The 26210-nt window shown below is 37.4% G+C and overlaps 1 protein-coding gene across 1 annotated transcript in view; it reads left to right on the top strand.

The window, feature by feature from the left end:
- Positions 1-26210, top strand: part of TMTC2 (transmembrane and tetratricopeptide repeat containing 2) — a 675945-nt gene that overhangs the window by 410138 nt on the left and 239597 nt on the right. Inside the window, exons 5-7 of the mRNA XM_006882534.1 lie at positions 14592-14677; positions 16559-16743; positions 17984-18062. Coding sequence (XP_006882596.1) covers positions 14592-14677; positions 16559-16743; positions 17984-18062 — 350 coding nt within the window. The remainder of the gene's footprint in view (positions 1-14591; positions 14678-16558; positions 16744-17983; positions 18063-26210) is intronic.

The raw sequence follows: 26210 nt of genomic DNA, 5'->3' as shown, positions 1-26210 counted from the left end.
CTCTCTTTGAAAACTAAAAAAACACTCCCTCCCTGGTACACAATCCCCCGCACCCCTCCCACCACCCCAAGTACATTCCACTATGCAACCTTAATTGTGGACTCTTGTAAAATAAAATATTATTTTAAAAAATAAATGCCAAGTGAGTTTGGTCCTTTGATTTTTCTGACTCTAGCTCTTTGTTTATTTTGTTATAATACTTCATTTTGTCTTTGTGAGCTGCCCTTTGAAATCTTCTGTTCAGCTCCTTATCTTCTTGGCTTTGAATTCACTTTGCTTTGTCTTTTCAGTCTCTGTTGACATGACATCCGTCTTGGTGTTTTCTTCCTCCTTCATCTTTTTTCACCTTTTGCATTCTTCATAGATGATATTCTTGATACCGTCCCACAGCTCATCTGGTCTTCACTGATTAGTTTTCAACATCTCAAATTTGTTACTGAGATGGTCTTTACATTCAGGTGAAAAAGCAGTGGGGAAAAATTGACTCTTTTGATCAAGTCTCATCTTTTTATGACACATTTTTTATGAGCTATGTTGTCCATAGTGTGTTTCAACACTAATAGAAAGGTCAGTATTTTGACTATGCCAGTGATTTGGGAAAAAGATAGGTTGGTTTTGTTTTTTTGGGGTTTTTTTTTTTCCTGTTAAGATTTATGGACCTGAAAACCTGTTGGAGGACTACTGTGAGTTAGAATGAGCTCCATGACAGTGTGCTTATATGCCATGTGCGGTTAGCCTTGTAATAACTATATAGTTGTTGTCGTGTGCCAATGAGTGAGTTCCAACTCATTACTCTGTAGGAAAGGGAGCTGTCTCATAGGATTTTCTAGGCTGTAACCTTCATTCAAGGTCGCCGTGTCTTTTTCCTGCAGAGTTGCTGGGGAGATCTGAGTCAGCAACCTCTCAGCCACTGAGTACTTCTCCCTCGCACCACATAACTACTTTGTACCGATTTACTAATAGTGTAAAACCACTACTCAATTAAATTATGCATATTTTGGTAGTAAATCCATTATGTATTAACCTAAAAGTTGGGATTCTGGGCTTTAAATGAAAAGTGAATCATTTTTTTTTTCTTCTAGTAATACTTTTGCAAAAAGTGGTCTTTCTAAAATTGGCAGTCTTAGTAACTTTTGAAATAGTTTAGTCGAGGGGGGAGAAAGTATATTGAGTATATTGTAGAAGTAGAGACATTTTTTATTTGTTTGGTTTTCTTCTTAGCTCTCAAATACAAAGTCTACTATTATCACGTGATGCCCTGAAAGCCAGAGAAGTTCAACGTGAGATGAGAATATAAACCTTTGTCTCTAATATCCCTGTGGGGCTTAGATTCAATGACTTACATCTCACCAAATCTCTCTAGATAAAAATCCTACCTACTTATATAAATTGATAAATCCTATCTACTTCCTTCATTCTCATTATTTGAGGTTTCAGAGACTTGATTAAAATGCTTTACTACTAATGTCATTATTCTTTTCAGCAAAATGTAATCACTTACACTCAAATGACTAGGAGCTAAAAGTACGAGTTCCCATTTCATGCACCTATTATTCTCTTAAATTATATCATTTTAGTTAAATATTTTCATTTGAATTTTTATACTTATCAGTTGCCAAGTCTAATTCTCACTCAAAACTAAGTAACTTGTTTTGTTTAGATACTCAAAATAATTTTACAAGTTTTCTCTAAAACTCTATCAGAATCATAACTGTTATCACATACTTTATTGCTGTAAAACTCGCATTCTGGAATTGTTCAAGTTGGGAAGAAGATGGTTTGTGAACTCAAAGCAATAATTTAAATGAGTTATAATTATAGAAGAAATTCAGAGATAAGAAGAGGAGTTTCTTGAAGGAGCCTAAAGTCTTGTGTAACTCCAAGCCTCTGAATAACAGCAGCAATGGGAAGTCAAAGGCTGTATGACTCTGGTGGTTCAAATTACCAGAGTTTTGCAGGAGAAAGATGCTTAATCTCATCCCAATGCATGTTATAGCCTTGGAAACACAATGGAGGGTTGCTATGAGTGAGATTCAACTAGAAGGGAATATGAGTTGGTTTGGTTTGTATAACAAAAAATGAATTTTCTATATTATTTCAGTTATTCCTTGTGTACCAGCGAGTCAGAACTAACCCACAGCTGACCCTCCAGTAGGTTTTCAGAAGCAGTTTAATTGAACAGGAGGAGATAATTCATCTTTCCACAGAGCTGCTGATGGATTTGAATCCTGTGTCTTTGGGATTGCAGTGCAATTTCTCACCACTAGGCCACCAGAGCTCCCTTTATTAAAATCTGAGACACTTAACTTTCAAGAGTGTGCCATGCTAACATTTATCACTTGCTTCATGGTATAGCCCCATTTTATATCTCTAAATCTTCTCTTACAAACAAATAACTAAGCACAATCTTGGGAGCAATAAAAGCTAAACAGATACAACAGAGAAAAAGAAACGATAATATATTTATCAGTTAAATAATAGGATACTTTATTATCATTAGATAAACTATGTTTGGTTGCAATAGTCTTTGCAATACAATCTCAATTATCTTAACTTTGCTGTTTCCCAAATACTTCCTTCCCATTTTTCTTTAATTTAGATAATGTCTTATATTATTTATATTTAATCATTAATTCAATATATATAGCCCCTATTATTGTTACTAACTCAAAACTCCTTGCAATCCAGGCAGAACTGGCTCATAGCTGACCATCCAGTGACTTTACAAGGCTGTAAATTTCACAGCAGGTTGTTGTTGTTGTTGTTATGTGCCATCGAGTCATTTGTGACTCATAGCGACCTTATGTACAAGAGCCCTAAACACCATTCTATCCTGTGCCAAGCTCACTGTCTCAAACACATTCATTCCCACCACTCCACTCACAGAATTGATCCATCTCATCAAGGGTCTTCCTCTCCTGCACCGTCCCTCCACTCTCCCAAACATGATGTCCTTCTCCAAGGACCAGTCCCTTCTTGGAACATGCCCAAAGTTTGTCAGATGAAGCTTCAGAATCCTTGACTCCAGGGAACATCACCCTCTCCAGGACAAACCTGTTTGTTCTTCTAGCAGTCCATGGTATATTCAACACTCTTCTCCAGCACCACAACTCAAAGGCATCAATTCTCTTTCTATCATCCCTATTCACTGTCCAACTCTCCGATGCATAGCACATAATTGCAAAGACTATAGCCTGGATCAGGCACACCTTAGTCTCCAGCCTGACGTCGTTGCACTTCAGTACTCTTGAGAGGTCCCTCACAGTTGACTTTGCTGATGCAATTCGTCTCCTGATTTCCTGGCTGCTGTTACCAAGAGTGTTGACTGTGGAGCCAAGCAAACTAAAACTGTTAACTATCTCAATCTCTTCACCATCCATACTGATGCTGCCAATTGGGCCAGTGGTGATAATCTTTGTTTTCTTGATATTGAGCTTCAACCCATATTGAAGACAGCAATCCTTGACCTTCTGCAGCAAGCAGGAAGAGGAGATAATCTTTCTCATTTAGAAGCACTAGTGAATTCTACCCACCAGAGACATGTGGCCTTTTTAAAATTTTTATTATTTCTTTAAATTTTATTTTATTATTTTTTGTGTGTACTGTCAAATTGGATCTGACTAGTACAGGAGGAGATTGTCCCTCCTTCTTCAGCAGAGCATCTGGTGGATTTGAACCGCGCACCTCTGGGCTTGCAGTGCAGCTTCTTGCCACCAGAGCTCCCTTGAAGTGTGGTCTTTGAGCTAGCAGCACAACTCTGTATAGACTCGGCCAACAGAGCTTCCTGCTGCTGCTTTTAGTAACTACAAATGCCCTCCTTTGTGTTTGAGGTTTTTTTAGCATGTAATTAAATCTTTCTTGAAAAGAAAGTCCTTCAATGCTTAGCCCTTCAGTTCGCTTTTCTAGAAACCTCACCTGACTATATGCTTGCGTGTTTTGGCACGTTTTATACTGCATGATAATTATTTGCTTGTCTTGTCTTCACCATGAAATAGTTCATTCAAGAAATGATTATTCTTTTCTTGGAAATCTTAAATTCAATGTTTAATATATTCCACAATGTCTTCCTTAATGGCATTTTTAAAAGAGAGGAAGAAGTAATATGTATTTTGGATTTGGAGATACATTGGCTCTTTGTAATCTGACTCTCCGACTGTTTGGTATGTAATTATTGCAGTGAGTACTCTTGAAAAGCATATTTTTTATATACTGATTGACACACTTTACTAATTCTAACCTTTGAAAATCTCTGATTTCACCTATTCTTAAATAGATTAACATTTCAATTAATCTGTTAGGTAAAAAGTTTTTAAAAGATTTGAATGTTTTAACAATTCTATCTGCAGCTAAATATTTTTACATGTAGGGGCTGATAAGTAGTTTAAATGTGTTGACAGAGCTGGTAATGGCATTTTAACAATTCTTAGATTTTTTGTTTTGCCTTTCTGAAAACAGAAAAAAATTTTGTTTTTGTTGCTGTTAGGTGCCATTGAGTCAACTATGAATAATAATAACTCCCTGGAGAGCAGGTGTGAATCCTGCTGTCTTCTGTACCATCCACACAATCTCTGATGTGCTCAAGCCTGTTGTCATAGTCACTGTGTCAGTTCATCTTGTTCAGGACCTTATCCTATTTCTCTGATCCTCCACCTTTCCCAGGGAGCTCTGGTGGCCTAGAGGCAAGGAGCTGCTCTACCAATCCAAAAGCAGGCTGTTCAAATCTACCATTGGCTGTTCCAAATGAAAAAGATGGGCAGTCCCCTTCCCTGCGATTTACCGCCTATGAAAATCTCCTGGAGCATTAGCTCTGAATTGATTCCGACTCGATGGTACATGCAATAACCTTTCCTAGCATAATTTGTTTTTCCAAGGACTGTTCTGTTCTGACGTGTCCAAAATATGTAATGTGAAATTTCACCATCCTTGCCTCTAAGGAACGCCATGGTTGCACTTCCTATAATAGGCAGACTTGCTTATTCTTTTGGCAATATTCCGTGGAATATTTAGTACTCTTCTCCAACATCAGAATTCAAATACACAGTTTATGTTTTTTATTGAGAAATAATCTAATCCTACTAGCATTATTTTTCTCCCTGTTTTATGTTTCCTGTGTAATTGATGTATTTGATTGGCAGGACTGTGAATGTATTTGTGGGGGGAAAGTGTGTATGAGTTTGTAAATTTGAAATGGTCTTCAGAGTTTCCCAGCCCAGCATTCTTCATGGTTAGACCAAATAAAAATTCGGAACTTGTTCAGTGCTGTATAAAGTATTTGGCCAAGTCTCTCACCTTTACTGATTAGAAGCCAGTAGCATCCTTCCCATTTTGACAACAATAATTGTCTCTACATATTGCTCACTGTTTGCTGCTGGTCAGCCTCATTCTTGGTTGTGAAGCAATATGCTAATTCTTCTCCTCCTCTCTGACAGTGTTTAGAATTTATTAGAGATTTTAATGCCTATTCATATTTAATATATGCTTAGCTTGTGTATTGTAGAGTCAGAACTGACCCATAGCTGACCCTCCAGTGGGCTTTCAGAGGCAGTTAATCGCACAGGAGGAGAACGCCCATCCTTTTCCTGAAGAGCAGATGGTGGTCTTGAACTGCATGTCTTCAGGATTGCCACTTGGCAACCAGAGCTCCCTAATATATGCTTAACTCAATCCAGTTGCCTATAATCATGTGTTGTTGTTGTTGTTATGTGCCGTCGAGTCGTTTATGACTCACAGCAACCTAGTTGACTTATTTTCATTAATCAGGTGTCTAGATCATGTTGTTGTTGTTGTTATGTGCCGTCGAGTCGTTTATGACTCACAGCAACCTAGTTGACTTATTTTCATTAATCAGGTGTCTAGATCATGTTGTTGTTGTTGTTATGTGCCATCGAGTCATTTGCGACTCATAGCGACCCTCTGTACAACAGCCCTAAACCCTGCTCTATCCTGTGCCAATTACACTGCCCCTGACACACCCATGCCGATTACCCCAGTCACTGAATCAGTCCACCTTATAGAGGGTCTTCCCCTCCTGCACTGTCCCTCCACCCTACCAAGTATGATGTCCCTCTCCAAGGACCTGTCTCTCCTTACAACATGTCCAAAGTATGTCAGACGGAGCCCCAGAATCCTTGCCTCCAAGGAATAGCCTGGTTTAACCCTCTCCAGGATGGATCTGTTTGTTTTCTTGGCAGTCCATGGAACATTCAATACTCTTCTCCAGCACCACAGCTCAAAGGCGTCAATTCTCCTTCTATCCTCCCTAGTCATTGTCCAACTCTCTGATGCATAACAAGTGATTGCAAAGACCATGGCCTATACCAGGTACACCTTAGTCTCCAGAGAGACACCATTGCTCTTGAGTACTTTAGAGAGGGAATGGAAATAAATTTGGTGCTTTAGACAATCCAGGGCTGTCCGGAGGATTGGGGTAAATATGAACAAAACTTCTACAGGGAGAAGAATTCCTGTAGAATGAATGGTAATTCTTAGAATATATGATCCAAATCAGAATAAAACTAAAAGGATTTAAGAGATTGTATTTTGTTATTTTTTAAAAAGTTGTTGTTATGTGATGTCGAGTTGCCTGCAACTCATAGTGATACTATGTACAGCAGCTCTGAACCCTGCTCTTTCCTAAGCCAGTCTCACTGACTCCAATACACCTACTCCCATTGCCCTAATTACTCTATCAGCCCATCTCATCTGGGGTCTTCCTCTCCAGTGCTGTCCCTCCACCCTTCCAAGCATGATGTCCTTCTCCAAGTATCGGTCACTCCTTGTCACATTCCATAGTATATGACACGGAGCTTCAAAATCTTATCCTCCAAGGAGTAACTTAGTTTCATCCTCTCCAAGACAGAGCTATTTGTTTTCTTAATGGTAAATGGTATGATCAAGATTCTTGTTCAGCGCCACAGCTCGAAGGCATCAATTCTGTTTCTGTCATCTTTAGTCATTGTCTAGCACTCTGATGCATAGCAAGTAATTTCCAAGATCATCGCCTGGACCAGGCGCACCTTGGTCTCTCGACTGACCTTGTTGCTTTTCAGGTGTTTGGGTTTTTTGGTGGGTTGGTTTTTTTATTGGTTTGGTTTTTGTGTATGTGTAAAACCAATAATAGTTTAAATATCTAGATGTGTTTTTTAATGACTAAAGCCAAATAGTTTCCAAATTTGATTTCTTCACCGACTATTTAGTATTCATGTCTGTTGTTCTGAAAGAGAAATAATTAAAGGAGACATATTGATAGTAAATATATTCTTCTATTAAACACACGCACATACACCACTATGATAGTGCCGCATGCACACGGGCATTTAAGATCAACCAGTAGCTTTATTCCCTGAAACTCTATGATCTTTGATATATGTCGATAGTTGTAGAGGGGCTTCAGGCCTTTTGTTCATAGGGTTACTGTAAGTCATGCTCAAGTAGAAGGCAATCAACAAAACAACAACTCCATAAATAAGGCACTTTAAATTCACATGGACTAATTTATTTAATTGTAAGACAATTTCACATAAAATAGATAACATTCTTTCAGATTAGATTGTGATCTGATAGTATATTAATATATTTTCTTAAATATACAAATAAAGCAGCATGTTGTCATTAAGGTCATCAGCTTTGTTCATATTATCAAGCTGAAATGTATGAAAATCAATTAGGATAAAGCTCTTCCTTTATAACCAGCGTCTGAATTGAAGCATGCGTCTACTAGTTCCATGATCTTTGGAACGTTAGTTAATTTTATTTCTCTGAAAGGCTCTTCATCTGTAAAGTGGCACAATTTTTTTTAAAAAGTCTTTTTTATTTTATTTTAGGATTATTGTTTAAATGTTAATATATAAAACACATCGTGATTATGAATAAGGGGCTGTTATGATTAAATTGTTGTTGAAGATGTTCCTATGCAGGGTTTCTATTTCTTTCCCTTTAACATATCATAAAATATTCAGTACTGTTAAGGGTAGAAAACAACAACAGTTATCTTATCCTGATAGTTCTAGAATTAATCTAAATTTATATTGCACTACCAGAATTGGAGCCAATTCCTTTTAATTGCATTAAAATAAATTATTGGAACATGTTGTGTTGTGTGCCATTGAGTCAGAAGTGACTGATAGGTGGGGGATGGGACATATAAAACCCAAAGGAATTTCGAGTAAAACATGGCATATACCTAATAGCCGTGACTCTAGGATTGAACTCTTCGATCTCTTTCTCTTCAGAAGGAACATAACATTATTAGTAGAGAATATCCATTGCCTTCAAGTTCATTTTAGCTTATCATGACCCTTCTTTGGGTTTCCAAGGCTGTAAACAAGAGGAGGCCGTTCCTCTTTCTCCTGCAGAGCAGCTGGATGATTCAAACCACTGACCTTTAGGTTTGCACCCTGACATGTGAGCCGCCTGATATGTAAGCCGCTAGAGCTCCAGGAAGAGAAATGTTCTGATTTCCACTTGGTCATTTATTAACTTGAAGCCCAGAGATACTTGATTAACTTCTCCGAGATTCTCTTTCCTCCTTTGTAACATAAGGCTGATGTAATTCTTTATCCTGTCAGCAACCACTGTGTACTTTCAAGACTCTGCCAGTGTCACTTCCTCTGAGAGCCTTGCCTTGTCTTTTCCTGGTCTGAGGACAGCTGCTTTGTTCTTGTGCATAGTCATTTTCCATTTTGTTTTTATATCTCCTCCCTAGGTCATGAATCTATGTGTGAGTGCTTCTCTATCTTGTTTGCCATTGCAGCACCCAACTAGGGCAGCCCAGAAAAATTCAGTCACAAATAGCCTTCTAACTTAGACTTTCTCCACTGCTCACCTTATCCCAGTCTCACAGCAGATGAAACTCTGTTTCGGAGCCATATTATATAAAACTTAGAGACTTGCCCACTGCATGCATTTTGCATGATCAATGTCCCACTCTGTTTTTTTTTTCCAAAAAATAAGGAAGCCTGGATAAGGTTGTCTAGGTGTAGTTTCTACAAGTTATCATTTCCCCGCTTTCTTTGTTTTATTAATTAGAAAATGATAGGAATAGGTTCTGTCAGTATTGGAGAGCCTGTGAGGGTGAGTACATCAATTTTCAAGGTTTATGGGCTATTAGGCACATTGTCGAAGATGTGTGCTCAGCCCATCATGTTCGTTCTGTTTAGCCTAATAGCATATTTGCCCTTTCAAAATGTAATTATGTGGAGACTAATTAGTTGGGTATGACACTTACTCAGGTGACAGAAAAGATAAAGAGGGCTCTGACAGAGCTATAAGATGAACCCTGAGGGCAGAGCAAAGAGTCAGAAAATAAGATTCAGTGGGCTTTGGAGACTTTGCAAAACATGTAATTTTGAGGCTAAGTGAAGAATTAAGGGTATAACCAGGTGTCTGATTTCAACTACTGGAGTGAATGATGGTGCTTATAACTGAGATGATCTGTTTATTTTCCTTTCAATCTCTTTCTTGATTTTTTTAGATTTTTTTCAGTTTTTACATTGAAAATGACATTGAATTTGAAATTCCATGACTCAATAAGCCATCAAAAACATACCTGGAGATCAGGAGAGTTAAAACTGCTTCAGAATTAGTGCAGTTGGCATAGAGATGAACCATTTGTATACATGAAGTCATTGAGTGTATTGAGAGAGAAATGGGTGAGAAAAAAAAATGCCATTCCATGAAAGGCCAACCACTGTTAAAGGGATATATGACTGAAAAGTTGCATTTTTTCTCCTTTTTTTTTGAGAAGGATGGACCTAGGAACAGAAGACAGCTAAAAGACACTGCTCTTTTGTGATTCTGAGAGCCCAGGAAATTGAGTTTCAGAAAGGAAGATAAATTCTGTAGGCTCAAATATTACAATTGGGCTTGTGGTAGTTCACATAAGAGCACTATTCTTACGGTGTGATAATTACTAGAAACTTAATCATGACATTTCAGAGGAATTCTGGGAATATAACCCAAACTGGATTTAGTGTAAACGGGATCTGAGTTATTGAACACAGGAACCACACATCATTCTCACGAAAAGTGTGAACATAAAAGGAAGAACAGTAGTAGGCAGTGGTTAGAGGTAGAAACGGAGATTAAAGAAGTGTATAAGAGTTCTTGCAATATTCTGAAAGATGTGAACGATTTTATAGTATAAGGAGAAAACAACTTGTAATAAGAAAGAAATTACCATGTTGGATGGCTAGTGCATTGAATTTTTTCTTCCTAAAAAATTACATTGTTGTTGTTGTTTATTGTCTTTGAGTCGAGCACAAGTCATAGCGACCCTATGAACAAAAGGCCTGAAGCCCCTCAACAACTATTGACATTTATCAAAGTTCATAGAGTTATTTAGGAAGTGGATGCCACTTCTGCTTTCAAACCTGTCATAGAATTTTATTGGTTGAGTTGTCTGCAATGCATAGCAACCCTGTGTACAGCAGCACTGAACCTTTCCCTGTCCTGAGAAAGTCTCACTAATTCTTATACTCCAACCCCCATTGCTCCAGTTACTGTATCAATCCATCTCATCCAGGGTCTTCCTCTCCTGTGCTGTCCATCCACCCTTCCGAGCATGATGTCCTTCTCTAAGGACCAATCTCTCCTGGCCACATGCCCAAAGTAAGTGAGGTGTAGCTTCAAATTCCTAGTCTCTAAGGAGATACTTTTTTCCACCCTCTCCAAGATAGACCTCTTTGTTTTCTTGGAAGTCCATGGTATGTTCAAGACTCTTCTCCAGCACTACAACTCAAAGAAATCTATTCTTCTGTCATCGTTAGTCATTGTCCAGATCTCTGAAGCATAGCAAGTAATTGAGAAAACTATAGCCTGGATTAGGCACACCTTTGTTTCTCGACTGATATTGTTGCTCTTAAGCACTCTGGAAAGGTCCATGACAGCAGATTTTCCCAGTGCTGTTTATCTTTTGATTTCCTGACTGTAGGTATTAAGAGTGTTGATTGTGGATCCGAGCTAGCTGTAATTGCTAACAACCTCAATCTCTTCTCCATCTATTATGGTGCTTGCTGTCAATTGGCCCAGTGGTGAGAATCTTTTTGTCTTCTTGATGTTGAGCTTCAATCCATATTGAAGACTATAGCTCTTGACCATTTGCAGCAAGTGCTTCAGGTCTTCTTCAGTTTCAGCAAGGAAGGTTGTGTCATTTGCATATCGTAGGTTGTTAATGAGTCTCCCCCCCAATCTTAATGTCACACTCCTCCTCATAAAGCCCTGCTTCCCAAATGATCTGTTCTGCATACAGACTGAAAAGGTACAGGGATAGGATGTATCCCTGATGCACTCCTTTCTTGATTTTGATCCATGCAGTGTTTCCTTACTCTGTTCTGAGGACTGCTTCTTGGTCCAAGTATCGGTTTCATATAAGCACGACCAAGTGTTCTGAGATTCCTATTTTCCTCAGTTAGACACAGTTTATTGTGATCCACACAATTAAAAGCCTTTGCATAGTTAATGAAGCACAGACATTATTCATGGAGTTAATTTTATAGAGGATGTTTCTTCTCTGTTGTCATTGCCTCTGTTGTTGTATACCATCAAGTCAGAGGATACCCATAGCTGACCCCTCATCAGGTTTTCAGAGGCAGTAAATAGTTTGGAAGGAAATTGCTGATCCTTTTTCTTCAGAGCAACAGGAGAATTCAAACTGCATGCCTTTGGGATTGTAGTACAGATTCTTACCAGTAGGCCACTTCTGTATACAGATCAGGAAGGCAAATGAAAGAGATGATAAATGTTGTAAATTAGTTTAATAAATGAGATAATATATGTGAACTTATTTACTAGAAAACATATGTTAATAAGAACTATCATTCCATTTTGGAAATATTTAGATTTTTCTCTTTATCAATTTTACCCACTTTTTGAGATTTGAACTTTCTCCAAACAGGTAAATAATTCAAGCATCTTTGTTCTTTCTTATTCCCAGAAATTGAAAATTGTCTTTTATAATTGTTGTTGTTGTTATGTACCATCAAGCCAAAACCAACCCACAGCTGACCCTCCAGTCGATTTTCAGAGGCAGTACTCACATAGGAGAAGATCGCCCATCCTTCTCCCTTGGAGCAGCTGGTGGCCTTGAGCCACGTGGCGGTGGGATTTCAGTGCAACTCTTTGTCACTAGGCTACCAGAACTCCATGCAACCTATCAATTTCAAGATCAGATTAATTGTTCCTTAAACCATTGTATTTAAAAGTCAGTTGGGCCCAAGAATTATTATATTTTGGAGGAACATTCTTCTAAGTCATACAACAAACACTATTCTGTCAATTTGCTGTTCTGAGGTAATCTGAGTTTGCTGTGATGCTGAACCTTGTGCCATTTGGGTTAAATGTCATAAAGGTTGTCCATGGTGAACAGTGTTTGATGGATCTCCAAGTTTAAGACAGATTCAAATCAGGAGTGGCATCTACTTCCTAAACAGTGTGCCTCTTCAAACTTGGAGAAACCACAATAGTTATAGAAAGGCTTCACGTCTTTTGTTCATAGGGTTGCTATCGGTCAAGCTGGACTCGATGGCAATAACCAAGAACAACAACAGTTTATATGGGATCTCTGGTGGCTGGTTTGTAGGAAGTTGCCACCATAATACAAATGTTGTATGTACCTGCTAGTTTGAATACACTGTGTGAGAAATATGATCAGTCTCCTAGGCTAAGCTGTACGGCTCTGGAAACCTGATACATGGTTGCTATAAGTTGGAATTGACTTAATGAGCAGTAGAAATCAACCATGTTATAAAAATAGACATTGATATTGTAAAAAGAGAACAGCATGAGGACAATCACATCTGACATCTGTTAATATCACAAAGGGGAACAGTCTCCATAAACAACGTCCACATTAGAGAACCAATTCTCATTAGGTCAGACATGGCCTCCACACTTTTGCACCTCTTTCTGCTAATTTCAGCACCAATCATAACTGCTGTATTGTTTTTGTTGTGGTTTATTACCATGAATTTGAGCACAACTCATAGCGACCCTTTGAGCAAAAGACCTGAAACCTTTTTATAACTATCATAATTTCTCCAAGTTCTTGAAGTTTCTAGAGGCATGCTGTTTAGGAAGTCGATGCCTCTCCTGCTTCCAAATCAAATAATTATTTCAAATAATTACATAATATGTTGAATATTTTAAAGTTCTCAGAAAAATTCATTTTTCCCAGTAATTTTTTTTTCTCTTTAACCGCTGTTCCACCATCCTCAAAACTCTGGTCACGTAGTGATTAAAGTGTGAGGCTGCTGTCTGAAGGGTTAGTAGTGGTTTGAACCCATCATCTGAACTATAGGAGAAACTATGGCAGTCTGCATCTGTACAGATTTATGACCTTGGAAACTCTCTACCCTTCAGGTTGTTATGATTTGAAATAGACAGTGTGTTTGTAACCTTTTTTTTCTTTTTTTTTTTTCTTTTATACAAGTATTTCAAAGGCCTTAGCAGCTGGCAACTTAAATGCAGTTTGATTGACGAGCAGTATTTCAGAGATCCAGTAGATGTGCTAAAATGTCTCAAAGATACTTGCTGATTGCAAGAGAATTGGGATCATCTGAAAACAAAAACAGAAACAATTTTTTTGTGATTACATTATGAAATTTGTTCAGTTCCATGACAATTTCTTTTCATAGACATGATATAATTATCACTCAGGTACCGAGAGCAGGGTCCAGGATAGACTCCGTTACTCATATTGCTGTCTAAGGAACCTCTTAGGAAATCCCATGACGTTTATGATCTGTAGAGGAAGGTGTCACAGGACAGTGAACTGAAATTTGCCCCTTGTTCCCATGACGTTTATGATCTGTAGAGGAAGGTGTCACAGGACAGTGAACTGAAATTTGCCCCTTGTTCTGAAATCCAAGCAAACAGCATGGACAGCATTCTTTATATCTGCTTCTTTTATGATGTCTAGATGGCTGTGGTGACCTAGTAGTCCGTAGGGAGCTGCCCTCCTCACTCAAAGGTGATGCCTTTCTGGTGGTTCAAATCTATTAGCAGCTCCCTGGAAAAAATATTGGTAATTTCCTTCTGGGTATGTATTGCCTTGGAAACTTAATGGAGCGTCACCCATGAGTTGGTTCTGACTCGAAGGCAGTGAGAGTCATGCTGTCTGATTAACTGTTGAGTCTTTTCCTCTTGTCTTAGACAACTCTGACTTTTCCTGGCAGCCACGGTCAGCTATCCACCTGGCAACATGACTGCCTAAAGAGGCTTCTCATGTATATATGCTTGCTTTCGAAAAGTTGCTTTTCTGAAGGGATGAAAAAATGTGTGTGCTCCATGAAGAAACCCAGGTGGTTGGAATTCTAGAGGAAACTTCATGGGGAAACTTCAGTGGTGTTACAAGGATTTTTGAAAATAATTCTTAATACTTTCTAATGCTATATAAAAGTGACTGATTCTGATCCAGTATATTTTCTCCTGAGGAATTATTTCCTTCTATTTAGAATTATTTTTATAGTACCAGGTCAGCATTTTACTGCCCCGTTAACCATTTTTATTTTTGGAGTATAAAAGAAAAAATTGTGGTTTATGTGTAGTAATATATTTCTGTCTCCAAATTTCTGTATTTTTTTTCTCTTATGCAGGGGTTTGCTTCTACAGGAGAACAGCAGGTTTACAGAAGCCCTACATTATTATAAATTGGCAATTGGGAGCAGGCCCACACTAGCTTGTAAGTAAGGTTCAAGTTCTTTTAAAATATACCTCTCCCTTCTTCTTTATCTGTGAAAATGACTTTTGTTCTTTACAGCCTCACAGGGGAAAAATATGGTCCACCTCTGTCTAAGTGATTGGTAGGTGCCGTCAAGACAGTTCTGACCCATAACAACCCCATGTACAACAGAATGGAACACTGTCTGGTCCTGCACAGTCCTTATGGTGTTTATATGTTGACACTTTACTGTTGCTGCTACTGTCCTAATCCATTACTCTCTTACTCACTGACCCTCTGCTTTACAGCACAGTGGCCTTCTCGTGGGACCGTCCTGCATGAAAACACATCCAGACTGTGTGAGACAAAGTCTCAGCATCCTCATTCTAAGGAATGTTCTGGATGTACTTTTTCCAAGACAGTTTTATTTAGTCTTCTGTCATTTAATACTATACACAGTATTTCTTCCAATACCTTAATTCAAATGCATTAATTTTTCTATACTCTTCTTTATTCATTGTCCAGCTAGTTCATGTGTATGAGGCTCTTGAAAATACCATGGTGTGGAAAGTGCCACCTTATTCTTCTTTGATTTTCTGGAGGAAAAAAAAAGCAATTTATGCAGCAGATGTAGGCAGCTCTGGTGGAATTTGTTGTTATTGTTGTTATGTGCCATTGAGTCACTTTTGACTCAGTGACCCTGTGTAGAATAGCTCTAAACTCTACCCTGCCTTGAGTCAATTTCATTGTCTCTGACACACCTACCCCCCATTACTCCAGTCACTGAGTCAATCCATCTAATGCAGGGTCTTCCCTCCCCCTTGTGTTATCCCTCTACCTGACCAAGCATGATGTCTTTCTCCAAGGACTGGAACCCTTCTGGAAATATGCCCATAGTATGTGAGATGGAGCTTGTTACTTTTGTGTACCATCAAGTCAGAACTGACCCATAGCTGAATCTTCAGCAGATTTGCCGAGGCAATAAATCTCATGGGAGAAGATTGGCCATCTTTTACCTAAGAAGAATGGATTTGAATCATGTGTTTTTGTGTTAACAGTTGAGTTCCTTACACCTGGGCCACAAGAGTGTAGCCCATAGCTAAAGGCTTCTCCAGGCCAGCACAGATTTTTCTCAGTGTAAAATGTCATTTAATTCCTTAGCTCCTGTTTTTATTGATGCTAATTGTTTCTGCTTATATTATAAACCTCTCGCAATTACATCTGGGACTCTGTTGGCCTGGTAGGTAAGGAGTTTCTCTTTAAACCCAAAGGTCATCTCCTACCCAGAGAAAGATGTATAATCTCATCATGAGGGATTTATTGCCTCTGAAAACTTGCCAGATAGTTAGATATCATTTAGTTCATATTTGGTGGCAATGAATCAATGAAGCAATAATTACATCTTTCTTACTTCTATCATATTTTGATGTTTGTTGATAATATTTTTAATCTTAAGAAATAATTTCTACTACATTTTAAGTTAGAAATGCTTTGAACCTCAAGTGTAGACTTATCTACTATACATATGTATGTACCTATAACTCATTGCTACCAAGTCAAAACTGACTCATAGCTGACCCTCCAGCAGGTTTATAGAGACTATTAAGCACACAGGAGGAGATTGCCTATCTTTCTCTAGTCAAATGGCCGGTAGATTTGAACCATGAGAGAGATGCCCCCTTTGGATTAGCGCATAACTCCCTATGGACCATGCCCTACATATGATACCTTTGGTTCACACTACGTTATTGATGTTATACATATTTGTTCCAATATTTGTTTTGTGCCTTACCCTAATAAGCAGAAATAATCTATTGAAGCAAAATTTAAGCAACAATAATTTAAATATATTCAACATGTACAACAGTTTCTTCCAATACTTTCATTGTTTTCTCTCCTCAGCTGCATATTTAAACACCGGTATTATTCTAATGAACCAAGGAAAGACAGAAGAAGCTCGACGAACATTCCTAAGGTGTTCAGAGATCCCAGATGAAAACCTAAAGGATCCTCATGCTCACAAGAGCTCTGTTACCAGCTGTTTGTACAACCTGGGAAAACTCTATCATGAGCAGGGACACTATGAGGTAGGTCACTCTCTCTGGTCCTTTCTTCTCATTCCTTTGTCACAGTATAATCCTTAGAGTGGCAATATTCCCATCCTGGAAGAAGCCAATACGTGCATTAATCAAAATGATTTTGTGACCAACTTACTGTGAAAAACAAAACAGAACACTTCCCCTGAACCAAATTGAACAGATTTCTTTACTGTGCAGTTTTTCAGAGCTATTTGAATATGTAATATGTATTATGACTCTTTGAAAATGGAATATTAACATGTACTATCTCTCAAGCTTATCTATTCCTTTTGTGTGTATTTTAAAAATAAATGATCGTGACTTATTTTCTAAAATTGCTGTTGAAAGTATTGATGTCTTTAAAGAAATACACTGTTTATATTTCTCCTTTATTAGGAGGAAGATATTTGGTGTAAACCTATTGTGTGTAAATCTATTAAAAACTACAGTGAAACAAAAATTTACTTTATTTTGGGGGTTGTTATTGTAGTTGATTGTGTTCTAGTCAAGCACAACTCATAATGACCCTATGAACAAAATGCCAGCGGCCCCTCTACAACTATTGATGTTTATCAAAGTTCATAGAATTTCCGGAGACAAGTTGTTTAGGAAGTTGATGCCACTTAATGAAAATGCTAGTGTGTGAAAATGCTGTACAGGAAATTAAGACATGACCCTGCGTCATCTCTCTCACCATAAGCCTGCCTCTGTCCACCCGTTCTCTCATGTTGTCATCTCCTTAGTTCAGTTGCCTCACAAACCCACCTTTATATATATGCTTTTAAAGAGTCAAATGGAAGAGAGATGATACAGATTTTAAAATTCATGCTCATTTAATTTTTCTTTTGGATTTCCAGTACCTAAAGATTTGTTTAGTTTTTCAATTCAATCCTCTTGAACTTAGAGACTTCAAATTAATGGGGAAATTTATATGTTTTTAAATTATTTCAAAATATGAATTTTTGCAGTTCATTTATTGGATAATGTGTTTAAAGTGGAAAATTTATAATCCAAAAATGTTGCTAGCATTAGATTACTTGTTACATTACATTTTATGTATAATTCTTGACTAACTGCGTCAAGTATTTTCATTCATGGGGTTGAAGTGATATCATAGGACAGCTCAATTCTTTTTTTTTAATGAACCATTTTGAATTTGCACTGGAAGAATATTGAGAGAATTTTGTACCATATTTTCAGTAAATATCTCCATAACTCAGTAATGATTTTTGTTATTTTTTTTCATTAGGATGCCCTTACTGTATATAAGGAAGCGATTCAGAAAATGCCAAGACAATTTGCCCCACAGAGCTTGTACAACATGATGGGTAAGTAAAACATTAGTATTTTAGCTAATATTTCAGGAACCTGGGGGAAAATGGAAACATGTTTGAATTAAATAAAAATATAAAAATGGAAATGTTGATTCTCACATGGGGGGGAAGATACCCTTATTCACAACTGAGTCTCATATCCAAATACTAGAACATACTCCTGATGAGAGGAAATGAATTAGCCTGCTGATTCTCACAAAGCAACAATGTCAGTCTAGACGAAGGTCTGCCTAATCGTGGCCATCATCTTTGCAGTTACTTGCTATGCATCAGATAACTGAATAGTGAATAAGATGACAGAAGAAACACCTATGCTTTTGAGTTGTGATGCTGGAGAAGAGTTGAACATACCATGGACTGACAAGAAAACAAATAGGTCTGTTTTGGAAGGGTGAAACCAAGTTACTCCTTGGAGGCTAGGATTTTGAACTTCTGGCTCACATACTTTGGGCACGTGGCCAGGAGAGAGCAGTCTTTGGAGAAGGACATCATGCTTGAAAGGCTGGTGGGACAGCTCAGAAGAGGAAGACCCAGGATGAGATGGAATGATACAGTGATTGGGGCAATGGAGGTTGGTGTGTCAGAATTTAGTCAGACTGGCTCAGGATAAGGAAAGGCTTCAGACCTCTTGTACATAGTGGTCGCTATGGGTCACAGGTGACTTGACTGCACACAATATCAGCTGATTCCAGCACATTGGCTAAAGATTCCTGTAATATTCCAGAACTATGGCAAGAAAAACAAATACACCTTGTTTAAATGAATTTGTCAAATTTATGAAAATTTTTCTATTTTTACTGTCTTTTTTTGATAGTGAAAATGTACTTTATTTTTTTTTTACTGTCTTAATCAGAGGATTCTCAAAAAGAAAACTTCCATGTTGAAGAGATTTATGATTCTTGAAGTTTCTAAATGATGAACCATAACTATATGATCTTCCTTAATCTGACTTCGGATATTTGGGTTTATTCAAGTTAGCATTTTATAGGAAAAAGAGAACACCCTAAGTGCAGTAAATGAGAAACTACAATTAATTTTTAACTGTGAACAATTAGTTAAATATTAATATTCTTGTCAAGGAGTATATGAATCTAGAGCTTAGATTTTTCTGGGTATAAGAAGTGAAACAGAATCCCTAAAGAACATTTACTTACCACGTGCAAGATAGATCTATGCGTTCTTTGTAATAAATTGTGATGGCTACTGGCTTAGGGAGTAAAAAAAAATAGTCCTGTCACCCTGAAGAAATGTAGTTCAAATCTACTACCTGCTTCATGTGAGAAAGAACAATCTCCTGCCATGCAGTTTATAGCGTCTGGAAACCCACTGGAGGATCAACTATGAGTCAGTGCCAACTGGAAAGCAGTGACTTAAGTTATTGACAAGTGAGATAGTGGGTCAAGTTGGAAACCACTTACTTAGCATGTGACTCTTGAAAAGAGTTCCTAATTTATAGTGCTTTGTTACTGATAATGGTGCTATCTCAGGGAAAGCGGGGGCAGTGGGGGGCGGGGAAGAAGAAATTGCCGTTATCCTATGTGAAGTGTGTGTGTTGAAAGCACAAAACGGTACACATCACCATTTTCTTCAAATTAAGTTATATTGTTTAATATTTCTATGTCCCTCTATGTGTTAAAAAATGAGATTAGATGCCATTATCTTTAGGATTATTTTTTAATTTTGTATTCTCTCATTTAAAAAATTTGATAGTGTGGTGTAGTTTTTATAATGCAAAGTCTGTGCTTTAATAGATGTTCATATTAACGAAGATAATGGAGCATCATTTTATTTTTCATTTTTAGGGTTTTGGACATCCCCCCCCCCTTTGGTATAAATAATAACTGTACATTAAAATGTAGTGTCATTACGTGTACACATCTTTTCCCTCAAACTTTTCTGGATTAAAACGGTGTCTTTTACTATCTAGCTTTGTATCACGTGGATAAACGTACCTCTCATCAAGTGTGAGCTTAAAGCATACAGATTTATAAATTGAATTAACTTTTCTATATTAATGTTAAATGAGACGTTATGGCAAAATAACAATTAAAAAGATCACTTTCCCTAAATTTGCCTAACGAGGCACAGTGATTTTAAGTTGGCATTATTCTTAACTTTAATTTTTGAGATGGACTTATTCTCGATTTTACTCGAATGTCATATAAGATGTCTCTCTTTAAATTGGAAAAAGGTCTCTGAAATCCTTGACATCAGACTGCATATGGCATCTTCATTGTTAATGGGAAGTGGTGCTGTTCAGTATAGTTAATGATTTCAGAAAATTCGTTCAATTATTTTAAGTAAATAAATTTGATGGGGAAGTCAACTGGCACCTTGGGATCTGCCTGTCATATGGTTACACAGATGCAGAGCACACACAGGCAGCAAAAGACAAGTGTGTCCCCCGGGGGTTATTGCTTAGTCTTATGTCTTATTTTCCATTATAGAAGAAGGCAGTTGTTTTGCCCAGACTCTGAAAAGCAATTTTAACGATTTGCAGGGGAGGATTCCAGTGTAATTTAAAATTCATGATTCCTTCCATAAATTTGGTGGCTGCCTTCTATTTGACTTTATGTGTAGGTCTATCACTTGACCAGGTTTGGTAGTTTCAATTGTTCATGAAACTATTTATTTTCCTAGAGAATGAGTTCGCCCCCTAATCAAATGGATGGAATCCCCTGAGTTGTGCTTTAACTCCTGATACATTTTGATTGGTCTCCATTTGACAAGGAAAAAAATGACCCTGGAGATAAGCTGCCCTATCAGTTCATCAGTTTCATTAGTCTGTCAGCATGTGCTGATTATCCTATGAAGTTTATCAACAGTCTTGAATGTATTTTCTGACTCTCGCATTTACATTTTATTAGTGCCCTTTAGGGATCAGTGATGGATTATAATGTCTGGTTAGATTTAGCCTCTAAGTGTTAATTTTTCTCATGTCTCTCATTCATTTACCCCTTCATGACCACTGTTTCCCAACCACTTGTGTTTCTATATTCATCCAGTTCCTTTTCCCCCTTTCCTACTCTCTTCCTACCCAGTTCTGATTTACAGGTGATAAGAAACTGTAGAAAAATTCCCAATTTATTTGTACACCTTAATTACTTTATTTGATAAAACCATGGAAGTTCCTATAAAACTAAACATTTTAGTCTTCATTTTGATTCATTTACTTCACATTTTATATCTTTCAGACTTTATGAGAATAAAATATTTTAAATTGATTATTGTGGTATCAATTTGTAAGTAAATTTTAAAAGGACTATTTCAAATTATATTCTCATTACATCTGCTCTTTCAGTATAGATGCTTTTGTCATTGTAATGGAGGTCTGTAGAGGGTTGTGCTGCTGGCTGAAAGACCATGTCTCTTTGGTGCCAACTGAATTTCCCATCAAATTTATTTACTTAGAATAGTTGAACAGATTTTCTGAAATCTGATTTTTATGCAACTTGGAAACCCAAAGAAGGGTCAACCAACTCAATGACAATGAGAAAGACAAGAGGAAAAAGAATCCAGTTTCTGACCATTTTCTGTATTAGTAACATATGTCTGTCAGTAACCGTCACCAACATGCCAGGCTAGGATAATGTTGGTTGTGCAGGTTATGGTTATGTGTTAACTTGATTAAACTGTGATTGGCAACCTTTTAGTGATGTGTCATCCTCCAGTTTGTTATGTGATGTAATCATCTGATATTTGTACGTCATTACCATTTTCTGTTTAACTGAATGGTGTACAATTTGATTTCATAGACTCAAAGTTACTTAAGTGACAATAATGGCCATGCAGTATACCATGCATAATTACATCAATCACAATGAAATACAAATAATATACATACAGAATAATATGATAGTAACCAAAGTTGAACTTTTACTTCCCCTGGGTTTGTGAAAGATACGAAGTCATAAAATGCTTAGTTTTGCAGATGATACAACTTTGCTCACTGGAACTGAGTATACCTTGAAGTATCTGCTGCACAAGGTCAGAGGCCACAACCTTTAATATGGATTGCATCTCGACATAAAGAAAAAAAAAAAAACAATCCTTATCACCCAGCCAGTAAATAGTATATCATGTTAGGTGGACAAAGGATTAAGATTGTTAATGATTTCATCTTGTTTGAACCCGTAATCAACAGTCTAGGTACCAGCAGTCAGGAAATTGAAAGATAATTTGCTTTGTAAAATCTGTTGTCGAGGATCTCTCCTGAGTGCTAAAGAGTAACACAGTCAGTTTAGAGACTAAGGTACCCCTGATCCATGTTATAGTTTTCTCAGTTGCTTGCTATGCATGTGAGAGCTGGATAATGACTAAGGATGATAGAAAAGTAATGCCTTTGAATTATAGTTTTGGAGAAGAGTATTGAACATGCGGTGGACTGCCAAGACAAAAGTAGGGTCTGTTCTGGAGAGGGTGAAACCAATTTTTTCCTTGGAGGCAAGGCTTTTAAAACTCTGTCTCACATATTTTTGGCATATTGCCAGAAAGGACCAGTTCTTGGAGAAGTATATCATTCTTAGAGGGTAGAGAGTCAGCGCAGAAGAGGAAGACACTGGATTTGACGGATTGACACTGACTGTTGAAATGGAGTCAGTTATATTAGAGACAGTGAGGTTGGCTCAGGAGAGAGTAAAGTTCAAAGCGATTATTGACAGGTTTGTTATTAGTTGTAGTCAACTCGATAGCACATAACAACTGTCTAATTACTGTGGAATTGGTTCTGGCTCATAGCTGACCCTCCAGTGAGTTTCCAAGGTTGTAAACCATATATGAAGAAACTCTCTCTTCTGTCTGTCTCTCTCTCTCTCTCTCTCCCTCCCTCTCTCCCTTCTCTCTTCTCCATTCTCCCTTCTCCCTTCTCTCTCTCTCTCTTCTTCTCTTTTCTCCCTTCTCTCTCTCTCTCTCTGTTAGAAACATTAAGGTTGGCACAGGATAGAACAGGGCTCAGAGCTGATGTATGTAGGATCACTATGAGTCACAAGCGACTTGGTGGCACATAACAATAATAACAACAATAAAGAATTATGGGCAATAAAATTGCTCTATAGCTTCCAATTATTTTAGTCAGTTTGAGTCCTTCCCCTCAAAAGGTCATTTTATACCAATTTATCATTTAATGGGAATTCTGGGGGCCTCATATGTCCTCCATATAGTCAGAAAGGTATGGAGACATGACACATCCCTGGTGCACTCCCTTCCTGAATTTGAACCCTTCAACGCTTCCTTCCTTTGTTCTGAGAACTGCTTCATGGTCTTAGTATAGGTTTTGCATGAGCACAATCCAGTGTTTTGGGATTTCCATTTTCCTCAAGGTTGACCACAATTTATTATGATCTATACAGTCAAATGCCTTTGCATTATCAATGAAACACAGAGACAGACATTCCTCTGGTACTCTCTGCTTTCTGCCAAGATCCATCTGACATTAACGATAATAATGTCTGTAAAGCAATGATAATGATAATTTATCATTGATAAGTGAGAGATAATGTCTCCCTTCTAAACCCATTTTGTAGAGGATGAAACCAAGTTTCTCCTTGGAGACTTGGATTTTGAAGCTCTGTTTCACCTACTTTGGGCACGTGGCCAGGAGGGACCAGTCCTTGGAGAAGGACATCATATTTGGAAGGGGTGGAGGGACAGCACAGGAGAAGAGGACTCCAGATGAGATGGATTGATACAGTAACTGGGGTAATGAGGAATAATTTATCAGAGTCAGTGAGACTGACTCAGAATAGGGCAGGCTTCAGAGCTGTTGTACGTAGAGTTGCTATGAGTCGCAGGCAACTTGATGGTACATAAAAGCAACAACATCTATAAGGAGTTGTGCTACCTTAAAGATTGCACCCCTTTGGCAGTTCAATCCATAAGCTGTTTATGTGAGAAAGATGGGACAGTCTCATCCACTGTGATTTTACAGCCTGGAAATCCAGTGGAGGGTCAGCTTGGAGTCACTTTTTACTCAACAGCTACGAGTATGTTTACTATTTAAATGAGTTTATGTGGTGTTTTCAGTGCAGTGGAATTGCTTAATTTAGATTTACTGCATTGTGGTAATGTACTGTGAAAATAAAGAGAACACAATACGTCAAGGAGAACCTCAGGTTACTGTCTTATTATTATAGTCTATAATCTCTGTGTTTGGAGCATCTTCTTTGTGTGTATGTGGGAGGGATGTCACAAGCACTTAAAAGGAATATAAAGGTGGTGGCAGCATGAAATAGAAAGATAGTGTTTATCCTTTCATAAAACCTTTCAGAAAATGTCACATTTGGCACAGAGCTTTTTTTCTTTTTTTATATTGCCTCTCCTTAAGAAATAAATGAATAGAAAATAAAATGTTAACTCTAATATTAGAAAAATTTTCCATATAACTGCAGGCTAGTCTCTGTTACCCAGTCCAAAACAACAGTGACCACAGAAAGTTTGAAAATTATCGTATCAGATTATTTCTGTCATTGGCACATGTATTTATGATTTTTAGTCTTCTGAAATAGTTTTGTGATGATTGACGTACTTTCATCGCATTGCAGTGTGTCATAGTTGACTCCATGGCCCCTAACAACAGCATGCTCTTTTTTTTACCTTATGAAATTATTAAAATTGTGTTCTAGAGGAATTGTATGAATATGAAAATTATTGCTTATTGCCTATATGGCCAGATTATGTCACAGTTTTTAGATTTTCTTATTATTCACATATACACGTGCTCACATACTGGCTACTTTACAAAACTCTTTTCAGTGTTGGAAAATATGCTTCTCCCCTCTCCAGCTTGAAGCTCATGATCATCTTACTTACAGAGGTTTAAAATGTAAAAAGCATTTTCTTCTCATTTTTTCCAGTAAGAAGTGGGATGATTTAACTGACTTTTCACTTTTGTCAATTATTATTGATTTTTCCAATTTTATTGGACTGTTGATATTGTATGCCATCCAGTATATGAGGAGTAGTTTTATCCTGTTATGTGGGGGAAAGTGTGTGTGTGTGTGTTTGTGCATACACATTTATATAACTAGAAATATTCAGAGTTCATTTAGATATGTTGGTTTTACGTGCCTAATGTTTTCTTCTGTGACTTGTTCTTAAATGAATTCCTTGAGGCATTCAGGATACTGGCTATAAATGGGAGATGAAGGATGATTTTTTAACTGTGTAAGATTTGAACTTCACATCTCAAGTGTGGAAGCATTAACACCCCAGTAGTGTTAAGCTTTTTATGCCACCTGCTTTCCCGATTTTAGTTTCTCCTACTTCCGTATGGTTTTTCTCCCCCTTAGCTCTCTTTAAAAATAGTGAGTCTACTCTATAAATATGAATATGGCCTTGTATAGCTGTTTTAGCCATTAATCTCTCTACCTTAAAAAAGAATACAACTTTTATTTTTTTCTGATTAATCTATTTCCTTAACTTGTATTGTTTCATTGTATGAAGGATAAGACCAGGAAACTAATTAGAGGTATACAGTTACCCTAAAGAGTAAAATATACATTTATATTTTATCATTTAACTATGTAAATTATATAGCTGATGTGATAAAGTAGTTATGAACTTTGGCTCTGTATTGAGAAGAATGAATATAAAACACATTCACAAAAAATAAAATAATTTTTTCTAAAAATGTGTTCATCAGTGTAAAACTGAAGTGGGTTAATTTTTTTCTTCCCATCACCGACCTTTCATATAAATCTTAATTTATGTACTACAGTTACAGAAATTAATTTTCTAGGCATTACTCTATATACTACAAAGGCCAGTATCCAGTTCAACTACATTAAATAGGTAATATATTTTGTTTAAAGTTTCAATTAAACTCGGGTCAGAAGATATACAGTCCCCGTGGGAAGTTTGAGGACTTTAATGCCAATAGTATGGTTGCCGAAGGATCATGCCTAGGTCTAGATGTCACTTGCCTTCCTGGAAATACGATATCAGACAGCTGATTATATTTCATTGCTTTTAAAACCACACAAGCCCACCTGCTACATTAATTCATATTCCTGCCAGGTTAATGGCAGAAGAGAATACTGAAGCTTAAACTTATTTTTTAATTCAATTGTAGAGAAATGGATACACTCAAATTACCATCTAGTAGTATCCTTCCTAGGGGTCGTTGGTGGCTGAGTCCTTGGGGAG

This window comes from Elephantulus edwardii, unplaced genomic scaffold (assembly GCF_000299155.1).
Source record: "Elephantulus edwardii isolate Elephantulus edwardi_28Jun2011 unplaced genomic scaffold, EleEdw1.0 scaffold00021, whole genome shotgun sequence".
Classification (NCBI taxonomy): Eukaryota; Metazoa; Chordata; class Mammalia; order Macroscelidea; family Macroscelididae; genus Elephantulus; species Elephantulus edwardii.
Note: the sequence above shows the minus strand (reverse complement) of the source record. Positions and strands in the feature narration are given on the sequence as shown.